This window comes from Bombina bombina, chromosome 6 (assembly GCF_027579735.1).
Source record: "Bombina bombina isolate aBomBom1 chromosome 6, aBomBom1.pri, whole genome shotgun sequence".
NCBI lineage: Eukaryota > Metazoa > Chordata > Amphibia > Anura > Bombinatoridae > Bombina > Bombina bombina.
This window is the reverse complement of record NC_069504.1, coordinates 447,363,380-447,388,583: the sequence shown is the minus strand read 5'-3', so window position 1 is coordinate 447,388,583 and position 25,204 is coordinate 447,363,380. Positions and strand designations below refer to the sequence as shown.

Sequence of the window (25,204 nt, the reverse complement as noted above, 5' to 3'; positions counted from 1 at the left end):
ACTTGTCTCCGAAGATACAAGTAAATCAGAGGACCAGAGATTCACTCCGTTGGTGGCTGTCCCTGGACAACCTGTCACAAGGGATGACATTCCGCAGACCAGAGTGGGTCATTGTCACGACCGACGCCAGTCTGATGGGCTGGGGCGCGGTCTGGGGATCCCTGAAAGCTCAGGGTCTTTGGTCTCGGGAAGAATCTCTTCTACCGATAAACATTCTGGAACTGAGAGCGATATTCAATGCTCTCAAGGCTTGGCCTCAGCTAGCGAGGGCCAAGTTCATACGGTTTCAATCAGACAACATGACAACTGTTGCGTACATCAACCATCAGGGGGGAACAAGGAGTTCCCTAGCGATGGAAGAAGTGACCAAAATCATTCTATGGGCGGAGTCTCACTCCTGCCACCTGTCTGCTATCCACATCCCAGGAGTGGAAAATTGGGAAGCGGACTTTCTGAGTCGTCAGACATTGCATCCGGGGGAGTGGGAACTCCATCCGGAAATCTTTGCCCAAGTCACTCAGCTGTGGGGCATTCCAGACATGGATCTGATGGCCTCTCGTCAGAACTTCAAGGTTCCTTGCTACGGGTCCAGATCCAGGGATCCCAAGGCGGCTCTAGTGGATGCACTAGTAGCACCTTGGACCTTCAAACTAGCTTATGTGTTCCCGCCGTTTCCTCTCATCCCCAGGCTGGTAGCCAGGATCAATCAGGAGAGGGCGTCGGTGATCTTGATAGCTCCTGCGTGGCCACGCAGGACTTGGTATGCAGATCTGGTGAATATGTCATCGGCTCCACCTTGGAAGCTACCTTTGAGACGAGACCTTCTTGTTCAGGGTCCGTTCGAACATCCGAATCTGGTTTCACTCCAGCTGACTGCTTGGAGATTGAACGCTTGATTTTATCGAAGCGAGGGTTCTCAGATTCTGTTATCGATACTCTTGTTCAGGCCAGAAAGCCTGTAACTAGAAAGATTTACCACAAAATTTGGAAAAAATATATCTGTTGGTGTGAATCTAAAGGATTCCCTTGGGACAAGGTTAAGATTCCTAGGATTCTATCCTTCCTTCAAGAAGGATTGGAAAAGGGTTTATCTGCAAGTTCCCTGAAGGGACAGATTTCTGCCTTGTCGGTGTTACTTCACAAAAAACTGGCTGCTGTGCCAGATGTTCAAGCCTTTGTTCAGGCTCTGGTTAGAATTAAGCCTGTTTACAAACCTTTGACTCCTCCTTGGAGTCTCAATTTAGTTCTTTCAGTTCTTCAGGGGGTTCCGTTTGAACCCTTGCATTCCGTTGATATTAAGTTATTATCTTGGAAAGTTTTGTTTTTAGTTGCAATTTCTTCTGCCAGAAGAGTTTCAGAATTATCTGCTCTGCAGTGTTCTCCTCCTTATCTGGTGTTTCATGCAGATAAGGTGGTTTTACGTACTAAACCTGGTTTTCTTCCAAAAGTTGTTTCTAACAAAAACATTAACCAGGAGATTATCGTACCTTCTCTGTGTCCGAAACCAGTTTCAAAGAAGGAACGTCTGTTGCACAATTTGGATGTTGTTCGCGCTCTAAAATTCTATTTAGATGCTACAAAGGATTTTAGACAAACATCTTCCTTGTTTGTTGTTTATTCCGGTAAAAGGAGAGGTCAAAAAGCAACTTCTACCTCTCTCTCTTTTTGGATTAAAAGCATCATCAGATTGGCTTACGAGACTGCCGGACGGCAGCCTCCCGAAAGAATCACAGCTCATTCCACTAGGGCTGTGGCTTCCACATGGGCCTTCAAGAATGAGGCTTCTGTTGATCAGATATGTAGGGCAGCGACTTGGTCTTCACTGCACACTTTTACCAAATTTTACAAGTTTGATACTTTTGCTTCTTCTGAGGCTATTTTTGGGAGAAAGGTTTTGCAAGCCGTGGTGCCTTCCATTTAGGTGACCTGATTTGCTCCCTCCCTTCATCCGTGTCCTAAAGCTTTGGTATTGGTTCCCACAAGTAAGGATGACGCCGTGGACCGGACACACCTATGTTGGAGAAAACAGAATTTATGTTTACCAGATAAATTACTTTCTCCAACGGTGTGTCCGGTCCACGGCCCGCCCTGGTTTTTTTTTTTTTTTTAATCAGGTCTGATAATTTATTTTCTTTAACTACAGTCACCACGGTACCATATGGTTTCTCCTATGCAAATATTCCTCCTTAACGTCGGTCGAATGACTGGGGTAGGCGGAGCCTAGGAGGGATCATGTTACCAGCTTTGCTGGGCTCTTTGCCATTTCCTGTTGGGGAAGAGAATATCCCACAAGTAAGGATGACGCCGTGGACCGGACACACCGTTGGAGAAAGTAATTTATCAGGTAAACATAAATTCTGTTTTTTGATTTGAATCCAAAGGCTACTCATGGAGTAAGATCAGGATTACTAGGATTTTGTCTTTTCTCCAAGAAGGATTGGAGAAAGGATTGTCCGCTAGTTCCTTAAAGGGACAGATATCTGCTTTGTCTATTTTGTTGCACAAGCGTCTGGCAGATGTCCCAGACGTTCTGGCTTTTTGTCAGGCTTTAGTTAGAATTAAGCCTGTGTTTAAACCTGTTGCTCCGCCATGGAGTCTCAATTTAGTTCTTAAAGTTCTTCAGGGGGTTCCGTTTGAACCCATGCATTCCATAGATATTAAGCTTCTATCTTGGAAAGTTCTGTTTCTAGTTGCTATCTCTTCAGCTCGATGAGTTTCTGAACTATCTGCATTACAATGTGACCCGCCTTATCTTGTTTTCCATGCTGATAAGGTGGTTTTGCGTACCAAACCTGGGTTCCTCCCTAAGGTTGTTTCTAACAGGAATATCAATCAGGAAATTGTTGTTCCTTCTCTGTGTCCTAATCCTTCTTCTAAGAAGGACCGTCTGTTGCACAACTTGGACGTGGTTCGTGCCTTAAAGTTTTATTTGCAGGCAACCAAAGATTTTCGCCAATCATCTTCTTTGTTTGTTGTCTATGCTGGAAAGCGTAGAGGTCAAAAGGCTACGGCTACCTCTCTTTCCTTTTGTATGAAAAGCCTCATCCGTTTGGCTTATGAGACTGCTGGACAGCAGCCTCCTGAAAGAATTACAGCTCACTCCACTAGAGCGGTGGCTTCCACATGGGCTTTTAAAAATGATGCTTCTGTTGAACAGATTTGTAAGGCTGCGACTTGGTCTTCGCTTCATACCTTTTCCAAATTTTCCAAATTTGATACTTTTGCTTCTTCGGAGGCTATTTTTGGGAGAAAGGTTTTGCAAGCAGTGGTGCCTTCCGTTTAGGTTCCTGTCTTGTCCCTCCCTTCATCCGTGTCCTAAAGCTTTGGTATTGGTATCCCACAAGTTAGGATGTATCCGTGGACTCGGTACATCTTGCAAAAAAAAAACCAACAGAATTTATGCTTACCTGATAAATTTCTTTCTTTTGCGATGTACCGAGTCCACGGCCCGCCCTGTCTATTCAAGACAGATAGTATTTTTTATGTAAACTTCAGGCCTTCGGTCGAATGACTGGGGGGCGGAGTTAAGGGGGGAGCTATATAGACAGCTCTGCTGTAGTGCTTTCTTTGCTACTTCCTGTCAGGAAGGACAATATCCCACAAGTTAGGATGAATCCGTGGACTCGGTACATCGCAAAAGAAAGAATTTTATCAGGTAAGCATAAATTCTGTTTTTTAAACAATAACAATTTTAGTGTTGACTGTCCCTTTAATCACATCCTGCTAACATCCTGTCTTAGTCAGTTTACACTAGACGAAAGGGCTAACAACATCAGATTAACATAATGACATTATAATGAAACATAAAGGAATAGCAACACCCAACAATAGTTCTAAAACTAATTGCATTACTAAAGTCAACAAAAAAGAACAACCTATTCTCTGGACTCAGAAGTTTGTGGGTTAACCCCTGCAATTCCAGTGAATAGTCTGTACTGTTGTAATGCAGTCTAAAACAAAGGGGTACAGGACCAAAATGGACTTGGGAAAGGAGCATTCCCTCGCAAGTAAAATAATACAATGTATTAAGCGGATAATGAATGTCTTGGTAGTGACATTGCCGTTAAAATATTGTAAGAAAATAATTTTAATTATTTATTGAAAAAAGTAGGAAAACATGCATAACATGTGTAGCATAAGATAACACACGGCTAGATCCTTTGCGTCCTGCTATTGATAGCAACGGAGCTGTAGCATAGCAAAATACCTGTTGCTTTCTATGGTTGTGGCTCATATATCACGCACAAGCCGCTCAATGCTGTGGTGCAATCACTGTAACAGCTTCTAAATGTTAGTTACGGCTATTACTTTCTGTGGGAGCCACATAATAGTAACAGAGTTCTTCTGACTCATTGCTGACAGGGACTCCTAAAAGGCTTTTTGTCACAGCTTTCAGCTCTTTAAACCGTTTTAGGCAGGCAAGATTGCATTGGATCGAAAAGGAATGACCCTTTGCATTGAGTTAACATTCTACTGCATTTTAGCCCTAAAACCCACCACTATTATCTATCAACTAAACCAACCACTCTGTCTAACCCTCACTGTTGTTAAAGTGATGGTACATTTTAGCTAATCAAATGCCATATATGTAATCTTTTCCGTTGAAAAAAATGTGTACCTCTTTTTTTTTTTAATCTATCTGTGAAAGGGTTAAATCCGTGCCTATAGTAATGCTTCTATTACAATGTTATGCCGGCCCACTGGGATAAGCTCTTTTTTTTTTTTTTTTTTTTTAAGACAATTCCAATGAACATCCAATCAATGTGTGTGTGTGTCATATGATACTCTTGAAGTCCAGCCCTTTGAAAGCGCTTAGGAAGCCAATGTAGAGAATGGGTGGGACTGCTCTCTATGTCACAGCCCAGCCAAAAGAGAAATTGAAGGGGGGTAGAGGAACAGAAGATACCAAAAAGGATAAACTTTTATTATGAAATATACATACTTTTTTTAAAAAAAGTAATTATGCGGTTTAGCTTGCACACTAATATATTTTTCCTTGCAACATTCTTAAAGTTAAAAATTTACCATCTCTTTAACTCTAACCACTGTATCTTCCCATTAAAAATAGAATGGCTAACCCCACTCCCTCCACAAACATTCCCTCCACATGGTGATGAAAAAAGTATTTAACTCTTAAAGGACCAGTCAACACATTAGATTTGCATAATCAACAAATGCAAGATAACAAGACAATGCAATAGCACTTAGTCTGAACTTCAAATGAGTAGTAGATTTTTTTATAACACATTTCAAAGTTATGTATATTTCCACTCCCCTTGTACCATGTGATAGCAATCAGCCAATAACAAATGCATATACGTATAGTCTGTGAATTCTTGCACATGCTCAATAGGATCTGGTGACTCAAAAATTGTAAATATAAAAGACTGTGCACATTTTTTTTAATTGAAGTAAATTGGAAAGTTGTTTAAAATTACATGCTGTATCTGAATTATGAAAATTTAATTTAACCTGAGTGTTCCTTTAACCCCTTAAATGCTGAACCATTTCTCTTGGCTACATTATAGTTCCCAGGAAGCATGCGGAGGGCTGCGAATAGCGAAAGCAGCCCCCATGGATGTTGACATTGTGTTGTCACGACCTGTTAAATTGTTAATATTACCTGCTTTTAAGTCCATTTGATGATTATTCAGCCTTGAGCCTCTTCTTGCTAGCACCTACAGGTCGTCTTCAGGATTCCCTTTTTTTTTTAACCCCTTAAGGATCAATGACGGAATTATTCTGTCATGCGCTAAAATTAGCCCCAGATCGCAGTGGTACCAGCGATCGCGAAGTTAATGCTCTTGCTAGCTGGCTTAGACTAGCAACAGCAAATCACGATGTCCCAGCCCATGTGATCGCTGTGACAGCCAATCACAGAGGTCACAATATTGCTGGGAAAACAGATCCGCCTCCCTCCACCTCTTTTCGGTTTGTGAAGTGAAAGGAGACGGATCTTTGTTACTTTGATTGCTGGAAAAAAATCCAACCTATTAATAAAAGTTAAAAATATCCCCTTTACCAAGTCCTTCAATTTATTTTAAATTACTTTTCTTGAGCCGCACTAAGGGGGATATTTATCAAGCTGTCAACCTGAAATACACTGGAATTCCGCAGCGTAATTGTGGCGAGCTTGATTTGACTTAGTTATCGAAGCCTACAGACCGGAAAAATTTAAAATCTGTGACGTAACATACGATTTGCCGGTCTCAATCCGACACAGATTGATGCTTACGTCATTACAGATGTTCTGAATACACATTTGGCACTATTTGACACTTTTTAAAAGTTATCAAATAGTTAACCGTTACGCTCATAGCTATTCCGGCCCAGCATACCTGGTTTTCAATCCGTCACCCTGGAGGCTGCGGATGCCATAGGAATCAATGAAAGTCTGAAAGCAGTGAAAGCTTATGCTCGCTGCTGCCAGATATCCAATTGATTTCTATGGTAGAAAACCAGTAACGTTTACACCTAACACCCTAACATAAATCCCAAGTCTAAACACCCCTAATCTGCCGCCCCGACACCGTCGCCACTAAATAAAATGTATTAACCCCTATCCCGCCGCTCCCCGACCCCACCGCAACTAAATAAAAGAATTAACGCCTAAACCCCTGGCCTCCCACATCACTACCATTAACTAAACCTATTAACCCCTAAACCGCCAGCCCCCCCACATCGCCATAAACTAAATTAAGCTATTAACCCCTTAACCTAACAACCCGCTAACTTTACATTAAAATTACAACATCCCTAGCTTATAATAAATTTAAACTAACCTTTAGAATTAAAATAAACTATATTAAACTACAGGGAGTGCAGAATTATTAGGCAAATTAGTATTTTGACCACATCATCCTCTTTATGCATGTTGTCTTACTCCAAGCTGTATAGGCTTGAAAGCCTACTACCAATTAAGCATATTAGGTGATGTGCATCTCTGTAATGAGAAGGGGTGTGGTCTAATGACATCAACACCCTATATCAGGTGTGCATAATTATTAGGCAACTTCCTTTCCTTTGGCAAAATGGGTCAAAAGAAGGACTTGACAGGCTCAGAAAAGTAAAAATTAGTGAGATATCTTGCAGAGGGATGCAGCACTCTTAAAATTGCAAAGCTTCTGAAGCGTGATCATCGAACAATCAAGCGTTTCATTCAAAATAGTCAACAGGGTCGCAAGAAGCGTGTGGAAAAACCAAGGCGCAAAATAACTGCCCATGAACTGAGAAAAGTCAAGCGTGCAGCTGCCAAGATGCCACTTGCCACCAGTTTGGCCATATTTCAGAGCTGCAACATCACTGGAGTGCCCAAAAGCACAAGGTGTGCAATACTCAGAGACATGGCCAAGGTAAGAAAGGCTGAAAGACGACCACCACTGAACAAGACACACAAGCTGAAACGTCAAGACTGGGCCAAGAAATATCTCAAGACTGATTTTTCTAAGTTTTTATGGACTGATGAAATGAGAGTGAGTCTTGATGGGCCAGATGGATGGGCCCGTGGCTGGATTTGGTATAGGGCAGAGAGCTCCAGTCCGACTCAGACGCCAGCAAGGTGGAGGTGGAGTACTGGTTTGGGCTGGTATCATCAAAGATGAGCTTGTGGGGCCTTTTCGGGTTGAGGATGGAGTCAAGCTCAACTCCCAGTCCTACTGCCAGTTTCTGGAAGACACCTTCTTCAAGCAGTGGTACAGGAAGAAGGCTGCATCCTTCAAGAAAAACATGATTTTCATGCAGGACAATGCTCCATCACACGCTTCCAAGTACTCCACAGCGTGGCTGGCAAGAAAGGGTATAAAAGAAGAAAATCTAATGACATAGCCTCCTTGTTCACCTGATCTGAACCCCATTGAGAACCCGTGGTCCATCATCGAATGTGAGATTTACAAAGAGGGAAAACAGTACACCTCTCTGAACAGTGTCTGGGAGGCTGTGGTTGCTGCTGCACGCAATGTTGATGGTGAACAGATCAAAACACTGACAGAATCCATGGATGGCAGGCTTTTGAGTGTCCTTGCAAAGAAAGGTGGCTATATTGGTCACTGATTTGTTTTTGTTTTGTTTTTGAATGTCAGAAATGTATATTTGTGAATGTTGAGATGTTATATTGGTTTCACTGGTAAAAATGAATAATTGAAATGGGTATATATTTGTTTTTTGTTAAGTTGCCTAATAATTATGCACAGTAATAGTCACCTGCACACACAGATATCCCCCTAAAATAGCTATAACTAAAAACAAACTAAAAACTACTTCCAAAACTATTCAGCTTTGATATTAATGAGTTTTTTGGGTTCATTGAGAACATGGTTGTTGTTCAATAATAAAATTAATCCTCAAAAATACAACTTGCCTAATAATTCTGCACTCCCTGTATTAATTCACCTACCCTAAGTATTATCCTTCAATTAAATTAAATTATATTAAACTATTAATTAACCTACCCTAACTATTATCCTACAATTAAATTAAACTATATTAAACTATTAATTAACCTACCCTAACTATTATATTAAAAATACATTAAACCAATTAAATTAACTATATTACATATTTATAAGTTACAAAAAATAAAAAAACACAGTATCAAAAATAAAAAGAATTACACCTAATCGAATAGCCCTATCAAAATAAAAAAGCCCCCCCCCCCCAAAAAAAAAACAACACCTAGCCTACAATAAACTACCAATGGCCCTTAAAAAGGACTCAGCTCTTTTACCTGTAAAATAAAATACAAACACCCCCCAACAGTAAAACCCACCACCCACACAACCAAACCCCCCAAATAAAAACCCTATCTATAAAACCTAAGCTCCCCATTGCCCTGAAAAGGGAATTTGTATGGGCATTGCCCTTAAAAGGGCATTTAGCTCTTTTACTGCCCAGACCCTACTCTAAAAATGAAACCCACCCAAAGAAAAACTTAAAAAAAAACTAACACAGCCAATAGGATTTGAGCAGCTCTCATCCTATTGGCTGTTCCAATCAGCCAATAGGCTGAAAGCTCAATTCTATTGGCTGATTGGAACAGCCAATAGGATTTTAGTGGCTCTAATCCTATTGGCTGATTGGAACCTTTCAGCCAATAGGAATGCAAGGGACGCCATTTTGGATGACGTCATTTTGCATTCAAGATCCAGTTTACGGTGGAGACCGTATTGAAGAGGGGTTTGGTTGTGTGGGTGGTGGGTTTTACTGTTGGGTGTTTGTTTTTTTTTTTTTTTACAGGTAAAAGAGCTGATTTCTTTGAGGCAATGCCCCGCAAAAGGCCCTTTTAAGGGCCATTGGTAGTTTATTGTAGGCTAGATTTTTTTTTATTTTTGGGGGGCTTTTTTATTTTGATAGGGCTATTAGATTAGGTGTAATGTTTTATTATTTTTGATACTGTGTTTTTTTTATTTTTTGTAATTTAGTGTTTTGTTATTTTGATAGGGCTATTAGATTAGGTGTAATTCTTTTTTAATTTTGATACTGTGGTTTTTTATTTTTTGTAACTTAGTGTTTTCTATTTTTTGTAACTTAGTGTTTATTTTTTTTGTAATTTAGAAATTTATAATTGTATATTTAAATAATTTGAGTAGGGTTAGGTTTTTAAATATGTAATATAGTTGATTTAATTGGTAGTTTAATGTATTTTTAGTATAATAGTTAGGGTAGGTTAATTAATAGTTTAATATAGTTTAATTTAATTGTAGGATAATAGTTAGGGTAGGTTAATTAATAGTTTAATATAGTTTATTTTAATTCTAAAGGTAAGTTTAAATTTATTATAAGATAGGGATGTTGTAATTTTAATGTAAAGTTAGCGGGTTGTTAGGTTAAGGGGTTAATAGCTTAATTTAGTTTATGGCGATGTGGGGGGGCTGGCGGTTTAGGGGTTAATAGGTTTAGTTTGTGGTAGTGATGTGGGAGGCCATGGGTTTAGGGGTTAATACTTTTAATTAGTTGCGGTGGGGTCCGGGAGTGGCGGGATAGGGGTTAAACATTTTAGTATAGTGATGGTGTTTAGTGACAGGGTATAAATAGCAGCGAGATCAATGACTGCTAGTTAACAACAGTCCACTGCTCATTGCCCCGTACTTGGTGTGTGGCTTTTTGCCGTTTTTTTTTTTATAAATATGGAGATCGTATTCAGGTCCGCGGCCGCGATGTTAGGCGAGTGTATAGTGTGTAGTGTCGAATGCAAGAAAGTTGACGGCTTGATAGATAAACCTCAAAGTATGTACATATTATTATCACCAAAACTGTGAAAAAGGTTATTTTTTTTTAATTTACTCTTTTTATTTTTTGGTATTTTGTTTATAATAAATGAGAACTAATATGTGTCACATCAAATTAAAGCCAATTTTGTCCTTTAAAAAAAACGTAATATAATATGTGTTGGTGCAATAAATGAGAAAGATGGAAATTTCGGGTTGAACCCACACATAGCAAAAAATGCAAAAATTGCTTTGGTCTTTAACCGAAAAACAATCATCTAAGGCTTGGTTCTTAAGGGGTTAAGGGACAGTAAAGTCAAAGTTAAACTAATATTGATTATATAGATCATGAAGTTTTATTCAACTTTCATAATGATTTCTATTATCAATTTTGCTTAGTTCTCTTGGTATCCTTTCTTAAACAGTAATCCTAAGTGAGTTCAGGAGCGTGCGTGAGTCTATAGCCATCTTGTTTACAGCAATGTTATACATAGTTGCAGACACTGCTGCTTTAGACTGATAGACACTGCATGCTCCTGAGCTCCTATCAGCCTACTTAGATTTAATATTCACCAAAGAATAATAACAGAACATTGCAAATTTGATAATAGAATTTAATTGGAAAGTTGTTTAAAACTAAATGTTCTATCTGAACAATTAAAGTTTAATTTTTACTTTACTGTCCCATTGATACAACATTTCCCCACCATGATTCGTTAATTAGGATTTTGGTTAAATTGACCCTGTTCAATCTTCTGTTTAATAAATGCAACTGCTATGGCATCGGGAATAACAAGTTTACATTGAAAAGGAAAGTTTTGAGATGTGGATGATAAAAAGATGTTTACAACCATATGGGGTTTTATTTCCAGCTCTTGACGGGCAGCTTTTTTCCTGCTACTTTTCCAAAACATCTCAATGAAGATTGAATAGCAACCCAGAGTGGGTGATATTTTTGGAAACAAAACAATAAATATAAATTTAAACATCTTGGGCCCCATTACATATTCAGCGTCGCCTGCAAAAGCCGGCGACGCCGGTTTTTGCGCTGTTTTGGTATTACATATACGGCGTAGCATACAAGTTACGCCCGTATATTTCACCCGTCGCTCACAATTTTTACTCCCATAGGCTAACATGGGACCGCGTCGTAAATCGGTATCCAATATCCAGCACAAGGCCTTAAGTGGCGAAAATGGAAAAATCTTACTTTATTTTTACCTCGCCATAAAAGGCAGCCGTAGCAGGCCTTGCGCTGAGTATGGGAGCACCGTAACTCCCAAAAATGCCTGTAAAAATAAACTAACACCTAACGCATGCGCAATGTCTATCCACCTGTCAACCACAATCCCCCACCGCAATAGCTAATAAACTCTATTAACCCCTAAACCGCCATAGCCCACAACGCAATTAACCTATTCAAGTATTAACCCCTAAACCGCCATAGCCCACATAGCCTATTAAATGTATTAACCCCTAATCTGCCGCCGCCAACGTCGCCATCACTATAATAAAGTTATTAACCCCTAAACCTAAGTCTAACCCTAACCCTAACACCCCCTAACTTAAATATAATTTAAATAAATCTAAATAAAATTACTATTATTAACTAAAGTATTCCTATTTAAAACTAAATACTTACCTATAAAATAAACCCTAAGATAGCTACAATATAATTAATAATTACATTATAGCTATTTTAGGATTTATTTTTATTTTACAGGCAACTTTGTATTTATTTTAACTAAGTACAATAGCTATTAAATAGTTAATAACTATTTAATAGCTGCCTAGTTAAAATAACTACAAATTTACCTGTAAAATAAATCCTAGCCTAAGTTACAATTACACCTAACACTACACTATCATTAAATAAATTAAATGAATTAACTACAATTACCTAACATTAAATATAATTAAATAAACTAAACTAAAGTACAAAAACCCCCCCACTAAATTACAGAAAATAAAAAAAATTACAAGAAGTTTAAACTAATTAACCTAATCTAAGCCCCCTAATAAAATAAAAAAGCCCCCCAAAATAATAAAAATCCCTACCCTATACTAAATTACAAATAGCCCTTAAAAGGGCTTTTTGCGGGGCATTGCCCCAAAGTAATCAGCTCTTTTACCTGTAAAAAAAGAAATACACCCCCCCCCCCAACATTAAAACCCACACACCCAACCTTACTCTAAAACCCACCCAAACCCCCCTTAAAAAAACCTAACACTACCCCCTTGAAGATCACCCTACCTTGAGCCGTCTTCACCCAGCCGGGCAGAAGTCTTCATCCGATCCATACAGAAGAGGTCCACCAGCCGGGCAGAAGTCTTCATCCAAGCGGCATCTTCTATCTTCTTCCATCCGACAAGGAGCGGCTCCATCTTGAAGACATCCGGCGCGGAGCATCCTCTTCTTAAGACGTCCTAACGAAGAATGAAGGTTCCTTTAAATGACATCATCCAAGATGGCGTCCCTTCAATTCCGATTGGCTTATAGAATTCTATCAGCCAATCGGAATTAAGGTAGGAAAAATCCTGTTGGCTGATGCAATCCAAACAGCCAATAGAATGCGAGCTCAATCCTTGTGGCTGATTGCCTCAGCCAATAGGATTTTTCCTACCTTAATTCCGATTGGCTGATAGAATTCTATCAGCCAATCGGAATTGAAAGGATGACATCTTGGATGACGTCATTTAAAGGAACCTTCATTCTTCGTTAGGACGTCGTAAGAAGAGGATGCTCCGCGCCGGATGTCTTCAAGATGGAGCCGCTCCTCGTCGGATGGAAGAAGATAGAAGATGCCCCTTGGATGAAGACTTCTGCCCGGCTGGAGGACCTCTTCTGCCCGGATTCGATGAAGACTTCTGGCCGGATCAGATGAAGACTTCTGCCCAGCTGGGTGAAGACGGCTCAAGGTAGGGTGATCTTCAAAGGGGTAGTGTTAGTTTTTTTTTAAGGGGGGTTTGGGTGGCTTTTAGAGTAAGGTTGGGTGTGTGGGTGGTGGTTTTTAATGTTGGGGGGGGGTTGTATTTCTTTTTTTACAGGTAAAAGAGCTGATTACTTTGGGGCAATGCCCAGCAAAAAGCCCTTTTAAGGGCTATCTGTAATTTAGTGTAGGGTAGGGAATTTTATTTTTTTAGGGGCTTTTATATTTTTATTAGGGGGCTTAGATTAGATGTAATTAGTTTAAACTTCTTGTAATTTTTTTTATTTTCTGTAATTTAGTGTTTGGTTTTTTTTGTACTATAGCTTATTTTATTTAATTGTATTTAATGTTAGGTAATTGTAGTTAATTAATTTAATTTATTTAATTATAGTGTAGTGTTAGGTGTAATTGTAACTTTGGTTAGGTTTTATTTTACAGGTAAATTTGTAGTTATTTTAACTAGGTAGCTATTAAATATTTATTAACTATTTAATAGCTATTGTACCTAGTTAAAATAAATACAAAGTGTCCTGTAAAATAAAAATAAATCCTAAAATAGCTATAATGTAATTATTAATTATATTGTAGCTATCTTAGGGTTTATTTTATAGGTAAGTATTTAGTTTTAAATAGGAATACTTTAGTTAATAATAGTAATTTTATTTAGATTTATTTAAATAATAGTTAAGTTAGGGGGGTGTTAGGGTTAGACTTAAGTTTAGGGGTTAATAACTTTATTATAGTGGCGGCAGCAGATTAGGGGTTAATACATTTAATAGGCTATGTGGGATATGGCGGTTTAGGGGTTAATACTAGAATAGGTTAATTGTGTTGTGGGCTATTGCGGTTTATGGGTTAATAATTTAGTTATTACTTGCGGTGTGGGTTTGATGGCGGATATAGGGATTAATAGTTTAAATAGGCATATTGCGTTGTGGGGGGTTGTCGGTCTAGGGGTTAATACATTTATTATTAGCAGTGAGAGGGGGGATTGCGGATATGGGGGTTTTACATGTCGGGCTATTTTTGGGAGGCGTGTTAGACTTATACGGGAGATTTGTTATTTTCTTTACTTTTCTTAGGCGCCGGCAGTTTCTAAAGTGCCGTAAGTCACTAGCGACTTCAGAAATTTGTAGTTACGCTCATTTCTGGACATCGCTAGTTTATCAGACTTACGGCACTTTATGAACTGCCGGCAGGGTATATGTAATACCCCGATGTGCAAGGTGAAATTACGGGCGACGCAGGTTCCCACACTTGCGCCGAAACCTGCGCTGTATATGTGATCGCGCCCCATAAATATTGCGATGTTGATGTGTATTGTTCTACACTAATAAACATTTGTTGTCTTTTTTTTTTTAATTGTGTAATATTACATTTCCGTTTAGAATCATGCATCAGTTTAAGAACACAATATTTTAAAGTGAAAGCTTTCAAAGTAATGTCTCACTGTGTTTTTGCAGATGGAAGAGAAGCGGAGGAAATTTTCACTAAGCAGCGATGACTCTGATACCACTGACAGTAAGATATTTTAATTTCATTTCCAGTTTATTGAGAAATAAATCAGTCTTTGAATTTCAAGGGACATAAAACCCACAATTTATTCTTCAAAATTCAGCTAGAGCATGCAACTTTAAACAACTTTCTGATTTACCTTTGTTTTCTTCCTTTTCTTGGTATCCTTTGTTGAAGGAGCAGTATTCCACTACTAGGAGCTAGCTAAACGCATCAGGTGAGCCAATGACAGCAGGCATATATGTGCAATCACCAACCAGCTGCTAGATTCTAGTAGTCCACTGCTGCACTTGAGCCTACCTAGGTATGCTTTTCAACAAAGCAAATTAAACAATAGAAATACATAGGAAAATTGTTTAAAATTGCATAATTCCTCTGAATCATCAAACATTTTTTTTTTTTTTAAATTCCCCCCCCTCAGAATAAAAAACAATAGAATGCAATGGTCAGCAATAATGGTCAAGCTTTAAATGGTTTATGGTTTCTGTGAACAATTTTATTCTTCGATCAAGCAGCAACCTGGTCCACTGTATCATTACTGTGACAGGGTTGTAGCTGCAACATCATGGGGTCCGCAATGTTATAGGAACTTTAAACAACCACTGCAATGTGCCATGGTGGTAAAGGCATATTAAACACATTACTTAAAATTGTACTTTCTCCCACGCTCCCTAGAGAGGCCAAAAAGCAAATGCTGCAACTTTATCAAAATGACTAAACCAAGTATTTGATTACTAGGGATCATAGGGCAAGCACAATTTTACACAAAAGCAAGAGATGTTTAATACCTTTTTAAAGTTATACTTTATGTAATGCCCTTCTTGTAATTCACCAAGGCCGCTTTCTTTATTGTCGGGGCAGTGGGTTATATCAGGTTTTTTTCTGTTTCTAAGTTCTGATAACAATATATACATCATATTAGTTACATATAACTAAGCAAATACTTATATACCAGTAATTCTCACTTGTATATCATGAATAATATGCATTATGGTGTTTTGCTCTCCTGATATTTTGAAACCTGTAATCTGGGTAACAATGCAGACCTCCCAACGGTCCCTTTTTCAGAGGGACAGTCCCTAATTCTGTGCTCTGTACGGCTGTTCCCCTGAGACCGCCATGTCTCCCTATTTGCTAAAAGTTAACTTAACCCTGGCCCCCGACCATAGACCACCCAGGCACAGCCAAAAACAGTCCAGATATGCCACCTGAGGGAACAAGCACACTCATGATCCCACCCACTATCCCATCTGTGACACAACACCCATAATACTGTGCCTTGAAAGCAGTAAAATTCCATGCAAGTATTTGCCTTACTTTGCTCATGTGCTGTGAGGAGAACTGGTGCAAGAATTATTGGAACCCAAGCTAAGATATATTTTTGCTGCAATGTTACTATAAGGCCCAAGCATAATTTGTATTGAAACTTTGCAGTGTGCTACTGTTTATAAGAACTTCCTTTTTATTTAACTCTGAGAATGGCTCCTTTTACATGTGTGCAGCAATAAGTCTTTGTTTTGGATAGGCTCTGATGGTAAAATGTGTGATCAAGGAGTTAAATATATAGTACTTCACAAATGTTTTTATACTCAATATTCTGAGATCGAACTGCACATCTCTCCTAAATTTCTTCTACTAGAAACGACGAGTCCACGGATTCATCCTTACTTGTGGGATATTATCCTCCTGCTAACAGGAAGTGGCAAAGAGCACCACAGCAGAGCTGTATATATAGCTCCTCCCTTCTCTCCACCCCCAGTCATTCTCTTTGCCTATACTAGTAATAGGAAGAGGTAAAGTGAAAGAGGTGCTAAAATGAAAGTTTTTATTTTCTTCAATCAAGATTTTTTTTTTTGTTTTAAATGGTACCGGTGAGTACTATTTTTCCTCAGGCAGCAGATGGAAGAAGATTTCTGCCTGGAGGTTGATGATCTTAGCAGTTGTCACTAAGATCCAGATGAGTTCCCACAGAATGGCTGAGGAGTACTAGAGAAGCTTCAGTATGGGGAACGTTTTCATGCTACAAGCATTGAGGTATGTTCAGTCATTTATTTCTGAAGAGACTGTGATATTTCAGAACAGGCTGACATAGTTCCCATGAGGGAAGGGGTAAGCAGTAAACCTATACAGGGAGTGCAGAATTATTAGGCAAATGAGTATTTTGACCACATCATCCTCTTTATGCATGTTGTCTTACTCCAAGCTGTATAGGCTCGAAAGCCTACTACCAATTAAGCATATTAGGTGATGTGCATCTCTGTAATGAGAAGGGGTGTGGTCTAATGACATCAACACCCTATATCAGGTGTGCATAATTATTAGGCAACTTCCTTTCCTTTGGCAAAATGGGTCAAAAGAAGGACTTGACAGGCTCAGAAAAGTCAAAAATAGTGAGATATCTTGCAGAGGGATGCAGCACTCTTAAAATTGCAAAGATTCTGAAGCGTGATCATCGAACAATCAAGCGTTTCATTCAAAATAGTCAACAGGGTCGCAAGAAGCGTGTGGAAAAACCAAAATAACTGCCCATGAACTGAGAAAAGTCAAGCGTGCAGCTGCCAAGATGCCACTTGCCACCAGTTTGGCCATATTTCAGAGCTGCAACATCACTGGAGTGCCCAAAAGCACAAGGTGTGCAATACTCAGAGACATGGCCAAGGTAAGAAAGGCTGAAAGACGACCACCACTGAACAAGACACACAAGCTGAAACGTCAAGACTGGGCCAAGAAATATCTCAAGACTGATTTTTCTAAGGTTTTATGGACTGATGAAATGAGAGTGAGTCTTGATGGGCCAGATGGATGGGCCCGTGGCTGGATTGGTAAAGGGCAGAGAGCTCCAGTCCGACTCAGACGCCAGCAAGGTGGAGGTGGAGTACTGGTTTGGGCTGGTATCATCAAAGATGAGCTTGTGGGGCCTTTTCGGGTTGAGGATGGAGTCAAGCTCAACTCCCAGTTCTACTGCCAGTTTCTGGAAGACACCTTCTTCAAGCAGTGGTACAGGAAGAAGTCTGCATCCTTCAAGAAAAACATGATTTTCATGCAGGACAATGCTCCATCACACGCGTCCAAGTACTCCACAGCGTGGCTGGCAAGAAAGGGTATAAAAGAAGAAAATCTAATGACATGGCCTCCTTGTTCACCTGATCTGAACCCCATTGAGAACCTGTGGTCCATCATCAAATGTGAGATTTACAAGGAGGGAAAACAGTACACCTCTCTGAACAGTGTCTGGGAGGCTGTGGTTGCTGCTGCACGCAATGTTGATGGTGAACAGATCAAAACACTGACAGAATCCATGGATGGCAGGCTTTTGAGTGTCCTTGCAAAGAAAGGTGGCTATATTGGTCACTGATTTGTTTTTTTTTTTGTTTTTGAATGTCAGAAATGTATATTTGTGAATGTTGAGATGTTATATTGGTTTCACTGGTAAAAATAAATAATTGAAATGGGTATATATTTGTTTTTTGTTAAGTTGCCTTATAATTATGCACAGTAATAGTCACCTGCACACACAGATATCCCCCTAAAATAGCTATAACTAAAAACAAACTAAAAACTACTTCCAAAACTATTCAGCTTTGATATTAATGAGTTTTTTGGGTTCATTGAGAACATGGTTGTTTTTCAATAATAAAATTAATCCTCAAAAATACAACTTGCCTAATAATTCTGCACTCCCTGTAGATAGAAGGGGTATTACTGGAGACCTGTGTGTGAATCGTTTATGGGCTAAATGCAGTAAGATAATGATGGCTGCATGGTTAGACACTGGGGCAGCATAAACGGTTTTATAATCACTGGTGCTGGGCATTGTGCTGTGGGTTCCACTTGGCTTATTGTACATTTAGGATACTTAGACCCACATGGCTAGTTACTGTACCGCTTCATTGCGGTTTTTTGAGGCTGAGAGTACATCGCATATGATGGGCGGGGCCTAATTTTCGCGCAGTTGATCTTTACAGAAGGCAGCAAACATCAGCTTTGGTTGGGCCCAAACTAGAGAGATAGGCTACCAGAGTCATAGTGAGACTTGTCAGACCCCTGAGGGCAGGTAGGCGCCACAGCAGAGCTGTGGCGAGGTGCAGGGGGTTGTTAAGTTCTTTTTCATAATGTTTTGGGAATAACATTTTTTTCTTAGAGGGTTAATTTGTCCCTTACTTGTGGTGCAATATTAGGCTACAATATAAAAAGGATATATGCTAAAATTGTGAACGTTATAGCATTTTGAAGCAGATTTGCAAAGATTGTGCGCTTTTTTACTCTTAAAGGCGCAGTACCGTTTTTCAAATTTGGTGTTTTTTTCAATAAAGTGTTTTCAAGACTTTTTGTGGTTATTACTAGCCTGTTCAACATGTCTGACATTGAGGAAAGTTAATGCTCTATCGCCTAGATTTAGAGTTTGGCGTTAGCCGTCAAAACCAGTGTTAGGGGCTCCTAACGCCGGTTTTGGCCACCCGCTGGTATTTAGAGTCAGTCAGGAAAGGGTCTAACGCTCACTTTGCAGCCGCGTCTTTTCCATACCGCAAATACCCCTACGCCATTTGCGTATCCTATCTTTTCAATGGGATCTTTCTAACGCTGGTATTTAGAGTCTTGGCTGAAGTGAGCGTTAGAAATCTAACGACAAGACTCCAGCCTCAGCAAAAAGCCAGGAGTTAAGAGCTTTCTGGGCTAACGCCAGTTCATAAAGCTCTTAACTACTGTGCTCTAAAGTACACTAACACCCATAAACTACCTATGTACCCCTAAACCGAGGCCCCCCCACATCGCCGCCACTCTAATAAAATTTTTTAACCCCTAATCTGCTGACCGCACACCGCCGCCACCTACGTTATCCCTATGTACCCCTAATCTGCTGCCCCTAACACCGCCGACCCCTATATTATATTTATTAACCCCTTATCTGCCGCCCCCGACGTCGCCGCCACCTACCTACACTTATTAACCCCATATCTGCCGACCGGACCTCACCGCTACTATAATAAAGTTATTATCCCCTAATCCGCCTCACTCCCGCCTCAATAACCCTATAATAAATATTATTAACCCCTAATCTGCCCTCCTTAACAGCACCGACACCTAACTTCAAGTATTAACCCCTAATCTGCCGACCGGACCTCACCGCTACTCTATTAAATTTATTAACCCCTAAAGCCTAACCCTAACACCCCCCTAAGTTAAATATAATTTTTATCTAACGAAATAAATTACCTCTTATTAAATAAATTATTCCTATTTAAAGCTAAATACTTACCTGTAAAATAAACCCTAATATAGCTACAATATAAATAATAATTACATTGTAGCTATTTTAGGATTAATATTTATTTCTCCAACATAGGTGTGTCCGGTCCACGGCGTCATCCTTACTTGTGGGATATTCTCTTCCCCAACAGGAAATGGCAAAGAGCCCAGCAAAGCTGGTCACATGATCCCTCCTAGGCTCCGCCTACCCCAGTCATTCTCTTTGCCGTTGTACAGGCAACATCTCCACGGAGATGGCTTAGAGTTTTTTAGTGTTTAACTGTAGTTTTTATTATTCAATCAAGAGTTTGTTATTTTGAAATAGTGCTGGTATGTACTATTTACTCAGAAACAGGAAAGAGATGAAGATTTCTGTTTGTATGAGGAAAATGATTTTAGCAACCGTAACTAAAATCCATGGCTGTTCCACACAGGACTGTTGAGAGCAATTAACTTCAGTTGGGGGAACAGTGTGCAGTCTCTTGCTGCTTGAGGTATGACACATTCTAACAAGACGATGTAATGCTGGAAGCTGTCATTTTCCCTATGGGATCCGGTAAGCCATGTTTATTACGATCGTAAATAAGGGCTTCACAAGGGCTTATTAAGACTTTAGACTTTTCTGGGCTAAATCGATTCATTATTAACACATATTTAGCCTTGAGGAATCATTTTATCTGGGTATTTTGATATAATAATATCGGCAGGCACTGTATTAGACACCTTATTTCTTAGGGGCTTTCCCAAAGCATAAGCAGAGCCTCATTTTCGCGCCGGTGTGGCGCACTTGTTTTTGAGAGGCATGGCATGCAGTCGCATGTGAGAGGAGCTCTGATACTTAGAAAAGACTTTCTGAAGGCGTCATTTGGTATCGTATTCCCCTTTGGGTTTGGTTGGGTCTCAGCAAAGCAGATACCAGGGACTGTAAAGGGGTTAAAGTTTTAAAACGGCTCCGGTTCCGTTATTTTAAGGGTTAAAGCTTCCAAATTTGGTGTGCAATACTTTTAAGGCTTTAAGACACTGTGGTGAAAATTTGGTGAATTTTGAACAAATCCTTCATGTTTTTTCGCAATTGCAGTAATAAAGTGTGTTCAGTTTAAAATTTAAAGTGACAGTAACGGTTTTATTTTAAAACGTTTTTTGTACTTTCTTATCAAGTTTATGCCTGTTTAACATGTCTGAACTACCAGATAGACTGTGTTCTGAATGTGGGGAAGCCAGAATTCCTATTCATTTAAATAAATGTGATTTATGTGATAATGACAATGATGCCCAAGATGATTCCTCAAGTGAGGGGAGTAAGCATGGTACTGCATCATTCCCTCCTTCGTCTACACGAGTCTTGCCCACTCAGGAGGCCCCTAGTACATCTAGCGCGCCAATACTCCTTACTATGCAACAATTAACGGCTGTAATGGATAATTCTGTCAAAAACATTTTAGCCAAAATGAACCCTTGTCAGCGTAAGCGTGGCTGCTCTGTTTTAGTTACTGAAGAGCATGACGACGCTGATATTAATATCTCTGAAGGGCCCCTAACCCAATCTGAGGGGGCCAGGGAGGTTTTGTCTGAGGGAGAAATTACTGATTCAGGGAACATTTCTCAACAGGCTGAACCTGATGTGATTGCATTTAAATTTAAGTTGGAACATCTCCGCATTTTGCTTAAGGAGGTATTATCCACTCTGGATGATTGTGAAAAGTTGGTCATCCCAGAGAAACTATGTAAAATGGACAAGTTCCTAGAGGTGCCGGGGCTCCCAGAAGCTTTTCCTATACCCAAGCGGGTGGCGGACATTGTTAATAAAGAATGGGAAAGGCCCGGTATTCCTTTCGTCCCTCCCCCCATATTTAAAAAATTGTTTCCTATGATCGACCCCAGAAAGGACTTATGGCAGACAGTCCCCAAGGTCGAGGGAGCGGTTTCTACTTTAAACAAACGCACCACTATACCCATAGAGGATAGTTGTGCTTTCAAAGATCCTATGGATAAAAAATTAGAAGGTTTGCTTAAAAAGATGTTTGTTCAGCAGGGTTACCTTCTACAACCAATTTCATGCATTGTCCCTGTCACTACAGCCGCATGTTTCTGGTTTGATGAACTGATAAAGGCGCTCGATAGTGATTCTCCTCCTTATGAGGAGATTATGGACAGAATCAATGCTCTCAAATTGGCTAATTCTTTCACCCTAGACGCCACTTTGCAATTGGCTAGGTTAGCGGCTAAGAATTCTGGGTTTGCTATTGTGGCGCGCAGAGCGCTTTGGTTGAAATCTTGGTCGGCTGATGCGTCTTCCAAGAACAAGCTACTAAACATTCCTTTCAAGGGGAAAACGCTGTTTGGCCCTGACTTGAAAGAGATTATCTCTGATATCACTGGGGGTAAGGGCCACGCCCTTCCTCAGGATCGGCCTTTCAAGGCAAAAAATAGACCTAATTTTCGTCCCTTTCGTAAAAACGGACCAGCCCAAAGTGCTACGTCCTCTAAGCAAGAGGGTAATACTTCTCAAGCCAAGCCAGCTTGGAGACCAATGCAAGGCTGGAACAAGGGAAAGCAGGCCAAGAAACCTGCCACTGCTACCAAGACAGCATGAAATATTGGCCCCCGATCCGGGACCGGATCTGGTGGGGGGCAGACTCTCTCTCTTCGCTCAGGCTTGGGCAAGAGATGTTCTGGATCCTTGGGCGCTAGAAATAGTCTCCCAGGGTTATCTTCTGGAATTCAAGGGACTTCCCCCAAGGGGGAGGTTCCACAGGTCTCAGTTGTCTTCAGACCACATAAAAAGACAGGCGTTCTTACATTGTGTAGAAGACCTGTTAAAAATGGGAGTGATTCATCCTGTTCCATTAAGAGAACAAGGGATGGGGTTCTACTCCAATCTGTTCATAGTTCCCAAAAAAGAGGGAACGTTCAGACCAATCTTAGATCTCAAGATCTTAAACAAGTTTCTCAAGGTTCCATCGTTCAAGATGGAAACCATTCGAACTATTCTTCCTTCCATCCAGGAAGGTCAATTCATGACCACGGTGGATTTAAAGGATGCGTATCTATATATTCCTATCCACAAGGAACATCATCGGTTCCTAAGGTTCGCATTCCTGGACAAACATTACCAGTTCGTGGCGCTTCCTTTCGGATTAGCCACTGCTCCAAGGATTTTCACAAAGGTACTAGGGTCCCTTCTAGCGGTGCTAAGACCAAGGGGCATTGCAGTAGTACCTTACCTGGACGACATTCTGATTCAAGCGTCGTCCCTTCCTCAAGCAAAGGCTCACACGGACATCGTCCTGGCCTTTCTCAGATCTCACGGCTGGAAAGTGAACGTGGAAAAGAGTTCTCTATCCCCGTCAACAAGGGTTCCCTTCTTGGGAACAATTATAGACTCCTTAGAAATGAGGATTTTTCTAACAGAGGCCAGAAAAACAAAACTTCTAGACTCTTGTCGGATACTTCATTCCGTTCCTCTTCCTTCCATAGCTCAGTGCATGGAAGTGATCGGGTTGATGGTAGCGGCAATGGACATAGTTCCTTTTGCGCGCATTCATCTAAGACCATTACAACTGTGCATGCTCAGTCAGTGGAATGGGGACTATACAGACTTGTCTCCAAAGATACAAGTAAATCAGAGGACCAGAGACTCACTCCGTTGGTGGCTGTCCCTGGACAACCTGTCACAAGGGATGACATTCCGCAGACCAGAGTGGGTCATTGTCACGACCGACGCCAGTCTGATGGGCTGGGGCGCGGTCTGGGGATCCCTGAAAGCTCAGGGTCTTTGGTCTCGGGAAGAATCTCTTCTACCGATAAATATTCTGGAACTGAGAGCGATATTCAATGCTCTCAAGGCTTGGCCTCAGCTAGCGAGGACCAAGTTCATATGGTTTCAATCAGACAACATGACGACTGTTGCGTACATCAACCATCAGGGGGGAACAAGGAGTTCCCTAGCGATGGAAGAAGTGACCAAAATCATTCTATGGGCGGAGTCTCACTCCTGCCACCTGTCTGCTATCCACATCCCAGGAGTGGAAAATTGGGAAGCGGATTTTCTGAGTCGTCAGACATTGCATCCGGGGGAGTGGGAACTCCATCCGGAAATCTTTGCCCAAGTCACTCAGCTGTGGGGCATTCCAGACATGGATCTAATGGCCTCTCGTCAGAACTTCAAAGTTCCTTGCTACGGGTCCAGATCCAGGGATCCCAAGGCGGCTCTAGTGGATGCACTAGTAGCACCTTGGACCTTCAAACTAGCTTATGTGTTCCCGCCGTTTCCTCTCATCCCCTGGCTGGTAGCCAGGATCAATCAGGAGAGGGCGTCGGTGATCTTGATAGCTCCTGCGTGGCCACGCAGGACTTGGTATGCAGATCTGGTGAATATGTCATCGGCTCCACCTTGGAAGCTACCTTTGAGACGAGACCTTCTTGTTCAGGGTCCGTTCGAACATCCGAATCTGGTTTCACTCCAGCTGACTGCTTGGAGATTGAACGCTTGATTTTATCGAAGCGAGGATTCTCAGATTCTGTTATCGATACTCTTGTTCAGGCCAGAAAGCCTGTAACTAGAAAGATTTACCACAAGATTTGGAAAAAATATATCTGTTGGTGTGAATCTAAAGGATTCCCTTGGGACAAGGTTAAGATTCCTAGGATTCTATCCTTCCTTCAAGAAGGATTGGAAAAAGGATTATCTGCAAGTTCCCTGAAGGGACAGATTTCCGCCTTGTCGGTGTTACTTCACAAAAAGCTGGCAGCTGTGCCAGATATTCAAGCCTTTGTTCAGGCTCTGGTTAGAATCAAGCCTGTTTACAAACCTTTGACTCCTCCTTGGAGTCTCAATTTAGTTCTTTCAGTTCTTCAGGGGGTTCCGTTTGAACCCTTGCATTCCGTTGATATTAAATTATTATCTTGGAAAGTTTTGTTTTTGGTTGCAATTTCTTCTGCTAGAAGAGTTTCAGAATTATCTGCTCTGCAGTGTTCTCCTCCTTATCTGGTGTTCCATGCAGATAAGGTGGTTTTGCGTACTAAACCTGGTTTTCTTCCGAAAGTTGTTTCTAACAAAAACATTAACCAGGAGATTATCGTACCTTCTCTGTGTCCGAAACCAGTTTCAAAGAAGGAACGTTTGTTGCACAATTTGGATGTTGTTCGCGCTCTAAAATTCTATTTAGATGCTACAAAGGATTTTAGACAAACATCTTCCTTGTTTGTTGTTTATTCCGGTAAAAGGAGAGGTCAAAAAGCAACTTCTACCTCTCTCTCTTTTTGGATTAAAAGCATCATCAGATTGGCTTACGAGACTGCCGGACGGCA

At 40.5% G+C, this 25,204-nt stretch overlaps 1 protein-coding gene across 1 annotated transcript in view; it reads left to right on the top strand.

Moving 5' to 3' along the window:
• JADE2 (jade family PHD finger 2) overlaps window positions 1-25,204 on the top strand; it is a 1,034,250-nt gene that overhangs the window by 275,769 nt on the left and 733,277 nt on the right. The window contains exon 2 of the mRNA XM_053717215.1: window positions 14,596-14,653. Within this exon, the coding sequence (XP_053573190.1) occupies window positions 14,596-14,653 (58 nt within the window). The remainder of the gene's footprint in view (window positions 1-14,595; window positions 14,654-25,204) is intronic.